The sequence below is a fragment of the Aulonocara stuartgranti genome (assembly GCF_965226115.1).
Source record: "Aulonocara stuartgranti genome assembly, chromosome: 8".
NCBI lineage: Eukaryota > Metazoa > Chordata > Actinopteri > Cichliformes > Cichlidae > Aulonocara > Aulonocara stuartgranti.
In genome coordinates, this window is record NC_138959.1 from 26,680,336 (window position 1) to 26,692,691 (window position 12,356).

The 12,356-nt window shown below is 39.5% G+C and overlaps 1 protein-coding gene across 9 annotated transcripts in view; it reads right to left on the reverse strand.

The window, feature by feature from the left end:
• The window catches only part of myocd (myocardin), a 550,512-nt gene that overhangs the window by 57,153 nt on the left and 481,003 nt on the right, over positions 1-12,356 (reverse strand). For all 9 annotated transcript variants that reach the window (XM_082544849.1, XM_082544852.1, XM_082544844.1 and 6 more), the window contains exon 2: positions 2,376-2,558. In XM_082544849.1, the coding sequence (XP_082400975.1) occupies positions 2,376-2,508 (133 nt within the window). In that variant the 5' untranslated portion in view covers positions 2,509-2,558. The remainder of the gene's footprint in view (positions 1-2,375; positions 2,559-12,356) is intronic.

The window sequence follows — 12,356 nt, forward strand, 5'->3', positions numbered from 1 at the left end:
AATTATTTATCTATTCATTTTCTTCCTTAAAAGTTGTCATATCAGTAGAACATCACATAACCTACAGTTTTGACTTTTATTGTGTGTTTGTCTCCTGAGTCGTATCTTCACAATAAAAATGACACAATATGCTTTTTTTGTTTTGTATTAAAAAATAAAATCCTTGATTATGAGTATTTAGTTATTTTTTATTCACTTCTTTCATTTATGTGAGGAGAAGTTTTAACATTTGTTCCCTGCTGGGCCTGAGCTTTATGGCAGAAGTAAGACCAACTATTGCATTTAGGTTTTAAGTCAAGAAGAGGTTCAAAAGAATCCATTATCAACACTGGCAAGAACTTACAATTAGTTAATGTCTAATTAATCTTCTCATCTCAATACATTTGACGCAGATCCTTTGCATGTAAATGCTTAAAAATGTGGATTGTCTAATTTAAACATTGTTATTAGGCTAAAAGCCCGACTTTCAGTCACAGTGCTAAAATGAAAACATTATACACGCCTCCTGAGCTTATTATTAGGATTGACTAGGATCTTGTGTCTACTGCACTCGTACCGTGTAAATGAAAAAGGGGCCATTATGCCAGTGACAGTCTTATCACTCATTTGCGTTTGTCATCTGGTCTTTGGCAGGAGCACGAGGAGCAACGGTTCGGGCTCCTCGCTTGTTTTGCTTCTCTTGTTCCTCCCGTCTACCGGCTGACTTGAAGAATAAGGGAATAAAATGAATGGGTGAATTTGAGGAGATTCCAGTTTCTGTTCATCTCCCTCTTCAATTACTTCACTCCCACGCCACCCATGACATCATGGAAAACTTTGCAGGGTCTAGCAGTTTGAAGTGAAATGCTGCGCTGCTCTCACTATTTTGAGAGATGGCAGGAATAGTTCCATCTAAAAATACCAACCTAAATCATAAGATTCCTCAGGCACTTTCACCTTCAGCCCTGTGATGTGAGCGACATATACACCAGCTTGATCTGGGCTGAGAACATATTTAATCATTAGTTCCTAAAATATTCAAATAACCTTGTTTTGATTTGGCCTCGAGGATTGTTCTGAGGATGTGACTGGCATACTTAACCTTTTCACCTGATTATTGACTTTATTGTTAATATTAATATTATATTACTTTTGTAGGCACTAATAGAAAAATGGTGCTAAAGAAATGACAAAAAAACCCAAAACCAAAACCCTAAACATAATAGAATACAGTAAAAAAAAAATCGAATCAAATCACTACAATTAGAATAAATCTATTAAATTACTTCACAGACACTCCAAACTGTTTCTGCTCGAGCATGCTTTGCCCTATGCCACTTTTGGACCGTGCATACACAACCCACTGTAACTGTTTGACTTGTTTGCAGAGTTGCATGCTGTTGCTTATACAGGATATATCAATTTTTATAGCTACTCACCTCTACATACACAATAGCCGTATGATTTTCTTTGCTTATCTCTGCTTAGCTTCATTGAGTGCTGTGTAGCATTATCCAGGGAAACTAGGATACTTGAAACTAAAAGTCAAATTCCATTTATGGGAAACGTGCTTGGGAAGTAAAAACAAGATTCAGATTTTAATCTGGATAGACACTAGAGATTTTTTTTTTTTTTTTGTAAACAACAAATAGTTCATTCAAACAAAAGTTTAAAAACAGATTGTTGAGAATGTTTGGAAATGTTTTAAAATAATCAGAATATTATATTGAGACATATCATTTTTCAGCTTTTAGGAAGATTTTCGTGCAAGCCCTTAAAACTGTCATTTCAGTTTAAGTGCTTTTTTGTATATCACAGAGATTTTAAAATGAGCCCTGCCCAATACAACCTACCCAAAAAATCATAAATAAAGACAAGAAAATCTCTCATTTGAAACGACTACAACAACAGAAGATCACATGTTCACATAGGAGGCCAAATCTCAGAGTGCAAAAATAAGATTTCAACCTAAAACTGCAGCAGTGAAGAACAGAATCAACCGTCATTACTTAAAAAAAGATAGACACAAATCAAGCATATAACAGCATTTCAACAGTCAGCTTAGTTTGATGGACAGGGTTTTTTAATGTGGATAACATTAAGGTAGTTAACCCTTTAATGCCTGAACCATGGAATAATTGTCAGAAAATGTTTTTGAAAATTGAGCGTTAATTAATCAGATTTTAAGTTCCACACATGAGTTTTAGCTTGTATCACCTTTGCTACATCTTTTTAAAAAAGTTTAAAAATGTATTGTGCAATTTATTTAGGTTTTCAGGGGGGAAAATCACACTGATGATATAGAAAACTCTCAAAAAGTGTATGTGTCAAATATGATATACTAGGACTTAAGTCGCTAAAGAGCAAAGGATTTCAAATGGAAAGAACGGGCTCACCATTCTTGCTTTCTCTTGATTGTATGTGTTTCTTCAACACGTGGTTTGTCCTCTCCTTGTCTCCATGAAGCTGCGTGGCCCGCTGCATCTGTCCAGGACCGTTGTGGACCTCAGAGCTTTTCACTGCATTCATGGCTCACACTTCATTCCCCAGTAGATGACATCTCTTCTCGGGTCACCTCCCTTTTGAAGAGAAAAAGACACAATGAAAACTCATAGTCTGTGCACATCATAATAAAAACACTTGACTTTGTCGCTGCCACCTCAGTCAGCTGTAACAGCTAAAGGAGCTCAGTTAATTGAGTTTGAACGAGCATGAAAGACACAGCAAACAGCCATTTGAGTGTTTGCGTTTGAAAACTCCTCCGTGGTGCCGAGAACTGGACTCAAGCCATGTTAGTGTTTGAAGAATACAACAGCAGTTCCAGATTTTGCATTGGTTTTTTTGGGGTTTTTTCAGAGGTCCATTTCGGATCAGGCAGACAGCAGAGCGTGTGTTTGTTTACAGAACTTTAAGCCCACTTTTAGCCTCATGGACGCAGCCCTCCATCAGCTGCTGCTCTTGCCAACTTATCAATTTACGCAGTGTACAAAGAGCAGACCTTCTTACCTCGTGAACAAATATTAAACACATCTACAATGTGGATTCAGTAGCTTAGAGAGCCCCCACAAAGTGTCAATGTGAAAAATGAGCCTAACTCAGGTCTTAGACAAGCCAAGCTCCGTGCACCCTGTCTGCGCTCTTCATACTACATCGTCTCCCGAGGGCACCACCATAGGGCACTGCAAACATCTGCATCTCTGTTTTCTTTAATAAGTTGTGTTTGGAGAACTGCTCATACCATGTTTATGGGACAATAAAACCCTCATATGCATGCATGTGCTGTACAAATAGCAAGTTTTAGAAAAGGCTCTTTCATCTGGCTAGAGTATTGTCAAGGCTGACAGTTACACAATCTTTGCTAAAATAAATGCAAACTTTTAAAACGTTGAATAGAGGAAGTGCAGGTAAATGAAGTTAATGAGAATGGAAAAGAGAAAATCCCTTCATCGACTTCAACCACACTGATGCACAAGCTGCATGAGAGCAAAGCTAGAAGAATGGGATCAAATACCATGGTCACTGCCTCCGATAAATGACTCTCATATGCATGGTTGGCTGTTTGCCTTACCCAAGGAGGTTGGTTGCTGCAACTTAATCAAACTTTAACCCTGCCTTCCTAAAAAGCATATAGGAAACAACAAAAATTTAACATGAAGTCTAATATTAGAAGGAAACATAATATTTCCTCTGACTGCATATCATTCTTTACAAAATAACTGTTGTAACCGATCTAACAGCAGAGTTCAGCTACTCTCAAGGTTAAACACGGTCAAGGCGCTTGGTCCTGAGACAAAGACTGTATATAAAAGATGGACTTGGCAGCTGTAAAAGTCTTTCACATTTGTGTCAGTGTGAGAAACATGCCGATCACAGTGTACGCCCTCCCTTTAACCTTTTACATAATTATAAAATGAACATCATGATTGAATAAAATGTACTGAGGTCACAAACCAAGGGAGCTAAGGACTTCTGTTCCCATAGACTTCTAAACAGCCCGACTGCAATAACAGGATCAACGCCTGCTGATTTTTCGAATGAGTGCAGCTTTGAGGCACTTGCGTATTGGCTTCTTTTTTAAGACCCAGAAACTACATTCATCTTTTGAGCATGTAGTTTATGAGATGAGCTCCAGCACATTCACTCCTCACAGTAATTCAGGTATGCTGGACCTTACTACATTCATCTTTAAGAAATCAGCCACATTAAAAGCACTGAGAGGTTAAGTGATTAACATTGATCATCCTGATACAACTGCAACGCTCTGCTGGGAATCCCTTGAGTCTGACAGAGTGCCGCATTTTCCTCTTGCAGGACAGAGAATTTGAGCATATTTTCAACCATGCTTCTTCTGTAAAATCTCAAAAACGGATGCTCTGGTGGTATTCTGGGGCTTGACTCACCTCTTCTAAGAAATAGCTTTAAAGACACTGCATCTCCTCAGACGATATCTTGACAAATAGATTATGTGTGGCGTGCTTAAAAGAACAAAAAAGGTTGCACACTGTACTGCACATAAACACCAGCCAGAGAAAACAATAACAAACCCATGCATTTAACTCAGAAACAAGGCAACAGTTACAGTAAATCATAGTCGGGTAAAAGGCTGGGACTCCTCCGTGGAGCTTCAGGAGGAACCTCTTTAATGAACGCTTAACTGATGGGCTTGGCTTAAAAGCCCACCCAGATGCAGATAGGGTCCACTCTGACAATTTATACCACAGTGACAACCCCTACTGGGAATAGACAGAGATAGACAAAGGAAAATAAAAGACAAAGACAAAGAGTGGACAACAATGACAGCCACATTCACCTCCATGACAGATAGTGGTGCATACTGTAACAAGTTATCAGTAAATCTAGTTTTTAAAGAATATCTGAAGAAAAATGCCTGTTTACCAGAAGGCTTTAATGGAAATGTGTGGATGAAAAAAAGGAAAGCAGGTCTTCAAAAGAACCAGGTTATAATCTGATGCTATCTAGCACATGGTGGCCTGTATCTCTGTGTCAACACAATATGAGCCAAGACACGTGGCACTTGGAGCTCCATTAAGATGAGCAGATAGCAGGTCACACTTGTCAGTTGTTCTCTTTTCAATTCCTTCATACCTAAGACTTGTTGCAAGTATTATCTGCCCTTCTCTCTAATGACTTATAGATTGAGGAAGGACTGGAAGGGTGAATTATCAGTCGTGTCTTTTCCTTGGTGAGATGTACATCTTTATTACCAGCCAGTGTTTAGTTTATTTGTCACAGAATCTGCTTGCGTGATGTCCCAGTTAAAAACACCATGTCGTAGATTTTGCCAGTGATGTGAGGGAGATACAAATATAAACAAACTGGAACAAACAGAAGGTGAAGGGAAAACACTATTAGAATATTTAGGCCCACTTTTAGGCAGAGTAGCTGTAAACTTACTATGAGTAATATCGTATCATGCGCAAATTTATCAAGAATAAGTAGGTTCAAGGCACACATAAAACGGGGCCAACTGCTGCGACCGGTTGGGGTGAGAGAAGGAAGACAGGATAAGACATGCTGTGGAAGAGAGACAGAGATTAATAACAAGTATAACTCAGTGAAGAGAGAGGTCTGTTAACACATAGTGAGTGAAAAAGGTGACTGAAGAAGAAAACCTCGATGCATCATGGGAATCCCCCGGCAGCCTACACCTATTGCAGCATAACTAAGGGAGGATTCAGGGTCACCTGGTCCAGCCCTAACTATATGCTTTAGCAAAAAGGAAAGTTTGAAGCCTAATCTTGAAAGTAGAGATAGTGTCTGTCTCCAAACTGGAAGCTGGTTCCACAGAAGAGGAGCCTGAAAACTGAAGGCTCTCCCTCCCATTCTACTTTTAAATACTCTAGGAACAACAAGTAGGCCTGCAGAGCGAGAGCGAAGTGCTCTAACAAGGTGATATGGTACTACAAGGTCATTAAGATAAGATGGGGCCTGATTATTTAAGACCTTGTATGTGAGGAGCAGGATTTTGAATTCAATTCAAATTCTTTAACAGGGAGCCAATGAAGGGAAGCCAATATAGGAGAAATCTGCTCTCTCTTTCTAGTCCCTGTCAGGACTCTTGCTGCAATAACAGATGAATGTAGCCATCATGATATCACCTATTAGTTAGTGACGTCCCATTGATTGTGAATCCTTGAACTAGCTGTTAGTATTTTGGTCTTTTTTAACCAGGCGTGTCAAACAAGAGATAGATCTGCCTGAGAAACTGACTGTGAACACTCAAAGGGTGATTATCTTACAAATTATGTCCATCCTCATGAATACGCTTCTTTATCATTTTAGACTAGTAACTAGTGATTACGACTTCAAAAAGACTTTTAAACCTGACCTGCCCATTTTTAGAAAGAATACAGATTTAAGGCACTGGGTTATGTACCCAGAACCTAAGTCTGTCTTTTATATATGGTTCATGGCATTGCCCTATTTCAAAGTGAAGACAGAAAGACAATACCAAAGATGGTAAAAACAGCTTGCATAAATGACTTTTCTACTTGCTTTCTAAAGAGAAATGTTTCCCTTCCTGTGCAGCTGTAAATATTCACAAATATATTCAGAAAAATCAGACAATGATTTGCAAATTTCCATTTCCTGTTATTCCGCGAATATGTAGACCCTCTCGCATAGAAATGTAAAAGAGTTAGAGGTGCTGATTTATTTTCCTATATTTCATCCTTTTATCTTTCACTGTTGAATTTGTTTACATATTCAAATCTGTAATTACTAAACATCAATAGCGTTCACCAGGGAAGCATAAATTTATAATACCAACTGCCAGGATACTGAATGCCCCTGATAATAAAAGTAAAAATTCCATTTATTTTTCCCAGTCATAGCACTTCTATTGAATGGATAAGACTTAAACTTTCCCAGTTGAATCATCAGTGCAAAAGATCAACAAGTTTCTTGAAAATGAAAAGGGTGTAACTCTGTAAAATGCTTAGAATGACACAAGATCAGCAGTACCCCAAGAGCCTTCACCAGGAATTCAGTGGGAATGTGGAAAGGCCAACTTCGAGCCAGCTGCATGAGTTAACATCAACTGCAGGATTCACCATTGTTGTTCTGGCCTGTAGGCCTGAACCCCCTCAACCAGATCATCAACAAGACTGGCTACGGACACCTGCTCTACATGGATGACATCAAGCTGTGTTCCAGGACTGAACAATATCATCAATTCACTGATCCACATCACTACAACACCAACACTGGAATGTCATTCAGATCAGAAATTTAGTGAGAACTGTGGGAACAACCAGAAGGCAACATTGCAGACATTGAGGACAGCTGTAAGTACCTTGGAATACCACAGGGAAATAGAAACTATGAACAGGCTTCTATGAAAGCCACCAAATGCAGACAGTAAGGCAATGCCTGAGGACTCAGGGAAGAACAAGATCCATGCACCCTGCTGGTTGTCAGATACCCTGCTGGTATAATAAGCTGGCCAAAAGAGGAGATAGCATCCACTGATATCAAGACAAAAAAGCATAGAAGGTTTTACATCAAGTCTAGTACCCTGAAACTATATAATAAGTGGACAGAATGAGGCTGAGGACTATTGAGTGTCAGAACCCCTATTCAGAATGAAAAAAACAAAACGGGTACATTGGGAAGATGGCCATGACCGATCACGAGCTTAGTGAAAACCTTAGGCAGCAGAAACCTCAGAAGGAAGAGTTGTAAGAAGAGGAACCATCATGGAGGGACAAGCCCCCACACCCACCCCTGCCTAGATTCTTAGCAGAACTGAACACCAGCAGCTGAGGATTCTCTCCCCAGTGCAAGTCTACTCTTTTCACCATAATGGAGTATCTACAACCCCCAATGGAATAAAACATTTTATATTTTCTTTGAAAAAAACGTTTGCAGGTCCTTTTAATTAATGTTTGCTCAACTTTTTATAGGATTTAATCCCACTGATGCATGTGGATTTTTTGTCACCGACCATAACTTTTCTTTGGAGGTCATGATTTTGTAGCTTATTTTCTTGTTAACAGAGGAAGATTCAGCCAGTGAGATTAGCGATTTGTTTTTTACACATCCACAGAAAATGTGTCCTGCTGCCATCATCTGTTCCATCATTAATCAAGATGAATGAGATGGATATAGTAACAGCCACACACGAAGACGCCCTGAAATAAACTCAGGGTCATTTCCTGTGCTTTCTATCACTTTCGATGAAATTCATTTTGTTATCATCTACCCAGTCTTGTTGTATTTTCTGAGTAAATTACAGTCACTGGATACTTGTTTCCAAGAGTTTGGGATCTTGCAGGATAGCCTTGCGAATTCACACTTTCTCTCAATCTTCTTCAAACAGTAAATGGTGACAAAACTGATCTCTTTGCACACTTTCACCCTTTTCTTATCCTGCTGTGTAATTTAATGCTGTTTAATTAGATTTTTGATGTGTGTATACATAAGCTGTTGTTTGGTGTCCAACAAACTCCAAACAAAAGAGGAGATCTCGTTATAGTCACAAGAACACAGTTTGTATCCTAGTTGGACTTTTTTTAATTCTTCATTTGGAATATTTTTCACTTTCTGATTTGTTTAATTTTTCACATGGATTAGGTACTAAAACTACTCAACTGGTTAGGGTTAGGTTAACCACAGTGGTTAAACCAAAACCACTGTGGTTAACCACTGTGGTTTTGGTTTAATACACCCACCCCTCCCACCGCCCCCAACAATTTACAACAGTGATCCTGCTGGTTCACAAATAATGAGTTGGGAGTTACAGAGAAAAAGAGCCCATCTTACACATAAATGAGCCATGCCAACAGCAGCTAACGCCCTGCTGATGTAAATGGTGATGATAATGTCACTGATCTCTGTAACAATCAGTGACTGTTCTCTGTTCTTCACAGTTTACAGGATTTTTCTGACACCACCTCCGATATAGATTCTCCTTCTGATTTTGAAGCTGTTAAACTTAGCCTGTCACACAGTCTCCATGTCAGTCACACAGGCATGGAGACTGGTCAGCAACCATCTGAAACCCAGACTTCTTGAGGGAAATGTGTATATTCCCTAACCAGTTGTGAGTGGTTGCTGACAGTCACTGTGAAATTGACTGCTAAAGCTCCGATCACAAAGGCCCAGTGACCAGTCAGTCACTCCCTGATCGCCACTGGTGGCTGAGCAAAGAGTGTTTCGCAACCAGTTGGCAAGTAGTTGCAGGAGGCTGCTGGCAGTTGGTTAGGTAATCCATACACTTTGGGTTGGGAGGTTATATGTAGTCCAAAACATCATGTTGGCAAAACCAGCTTCTATTAACAGTCATATTCTATATGCTCCTAACAATAGCAAGAAGGTTGGAGCATAAATGCTGCTTAATTACAGAATTAACCACAACTAAGTATTTTTGGGAGTGTAAAATACTGAGGTTATGTCATCTCACTTTTTCGACAGTGACATAGTTTGGAAAAACATCCAAACTGCTTAAAAATTACTGGGGACCAAAGGTGGGCTGTTGATTACTACTAGTCTACTTCCTATTACAGAATACTCGTGTGTTTCCAATGTCATTACACAATTTATTGTGGCATTCATGAGCAGCTTTACTGTAATCTAGCATTTGCTTTATTTGACTTGGACTAAGACTACAGCGTGCAGTGTTTCACAGTGAATTATAACATGTTTTTTGTTTCTTTTGCTATTCTGAGCTAAAGATTCACCCTCTCTTTACAGGTTCGGTTTCTTTCATCGATAAATGACTCATTTGAGCGGTCACATCTCGTGTTTTTCTTTCCTTTTGTGTCTTTCCTGCTGCACTCACACTTTCCAGGATTTTCAGGCGACCACCAGCTGAACTGAAGCTGAGCCAGATGTACGGGAGGCTTTCAGGGCCTGTAGTATTTACGTTGGTGTTAGTCCAGGATTTCCAACAGATGATCGTGAATTTATGCTGCAATCAATATGGGGGATCCTCCAGCTGAGCTCATTATGATAATTCCTTTTTGAGTTCTGCCTAATGACATTTGTTTTGCACATTTTTTATGGGAGCACCATAACAGGCCGCTTCCAGCTAAAGTGCTGTTGTAATACCGATCCTCTTGTTTATGGCTTCCAACAGAGGCCTGATTGACCAACACATGCTTTACTGGAATTGTTTCATCTTAAAGACTTTTTCTCCAAGACTGAAGTCTTCCTCACACATCAGGCCAAACAGTAATCTCCAGTAATTTCAGCATACCATGCAATGCATCCTCATATCTCATGCTGCTTTATTTCAGCGGCACGAGACTACTTTACTACAGAGTGGAATGCAAGACTGTGTCTGTGATGGGCGACATGCTGAATTTAGATGAGACAATGTGCTTCTGAACAGGCCAGAAGTATGCTTTTATCCTCCCGTGACTGCTGCAACAATCAGAGTATGCAGGCGATGTCTATGGTTTGTTTTAACACGCCGCTCTAACCTGAGTCTTTACACGTACTGATTTGGAAACAGGTGGTGTTTCTGGATTTGTTTGAAAGTGGACTTGCGAATAATGAAAAAGGAATCAGCTCCGTGTTCACGGTGCTTCACTTCAGACAAGTTGTTATTAAATGATTTTTTTAACAGAGGATTTGGCAAGATTTAGAACTTTTGCCATTCTATAATAAACAATGGCATGGCCACAATGAAAATATTTACTTAATTCCCTAAAGTGACTTATGGCAACTTTGGCCACTAAACAGAGTGTCATGAGTGTTATGGCGTCAGGTGCCACAGTCTGTATAAATACTCCCTGTACACTTGTTTATAGGAAAACCCCCATCTGGTTTCAGCGAAACACAGTCAGACATGCTGGTGACCCCTGACAATTTTTTTAAATGGAAAATATAACAAGGCTGTTTGCTAAGCTGGGGGATATCTTCACAGCAGTCAACTGTCAAGTGACAGACAAGACAGCATTGTAAAAGACTGCAGGCTCCACATCCCTGAGCCCAGCCCTTTCTCAACCTGTAAACACAGATTCTGGCTTTTGAAGAACCATCCAAAAAAACCCAGTGGCCTTTATGTCATCCCCCATTTACAGGAGTTATAAATGATGACCGTGCCGAAGTACTGTGCAAACTTAGAAGTTCAAATATATTAGAACCGAAGGAATTAGCAGTGGCATTTGCAAAACCAGTACACTGATGGCAACAAGATTTTTAAAAAGTCAGCTGCTCAGTCATGCTTCAGAATGTAAACAAAACAATAAGACATGATGGACATGGAGATAAACTGGATTATAAACTACCAGTGCACCATTTCAGCCTCAGCTCACTGTTGAATTTATTATAGGACGCAGGATTATTACGCATATTCATTTGAAAGTGCATTAAACAAACTAAGCAATTTTTGTTACTTTTACCTATTTTATGACCAATGTGGTTTAGTCTACAAGGCCCCTAAAAGCAGTGGGTGACAGTCGATGCATACACAGAGCTGCTGTAAGTTATGGTAGACTGAGCATTGGAGAAAGTTGAAAGGTCAGATGTTTCAAATAAACAAGAAAAAGCTACTATAACTGTTTTTGCAGAAAGGAAAGCAAGATGAAAGAATGTTGGTAGGAGAAGAGTTGTGTTACATGTGTTACAAGCTTTTTCTTGTCACAGTTGTAATCAATCAAAGAGGGATGGAAGCACATCTGTGCCAGTACTGTGCAGTGTTACTGGGTTTTTGTTTTTACTTCAGAAAAATACTGATTCTTTATTATCATATAGTGCATGATACTGAAAATTAAAAACCACTCATTTGGTAAATGGACTGGTTCTTATATAGCGCTTTTCTACTCTGTCCGAGCACTCAAAGCGCTTTATACAGCTAATTCATTCACCCAATCACACCCATTCACACAAGCACTTCTAAGCTTAAGTGCTAAGTATCTACAGTATACACATTCACACTCCGATGAACGCATCGGAGAGCAACGTGGGGTTAGTATCTTGCCCAAGGATATTTGGCATGCAGACTGGAGCAGCCTGGGATCGAGCCACCGACCTTCTGGTTAGTGACTGATCCGCTCTTCCACCTGAGCTACAGCCACCCCACGCCTCATTTTTGCACCAATAAAACAAAATCATACTATCAGAATAGCTTTGTCCCCTAAAATTGTACCCATACTAGAAGAAAGTTAGCATAGTAGTGTGGTTTTAAGAAAGTGGTTTTATTGGCTTTGGTTGGCTAATGTTAATAAAATCCAGTCAGTTCAGTGATATTCTGGACTTATTGAGTTTGTCAGTATTATGACTTGTAGTAACTACGGATTGGAACCAGGTAGTTCAGCTACCTTGAATTGTTAGCCTGCTTGCTTATGAATTCCACTCATCATTTTTTGCACTTAAACTACAATCAGTTTGTGTGGCCTGAGGAGGAAAAT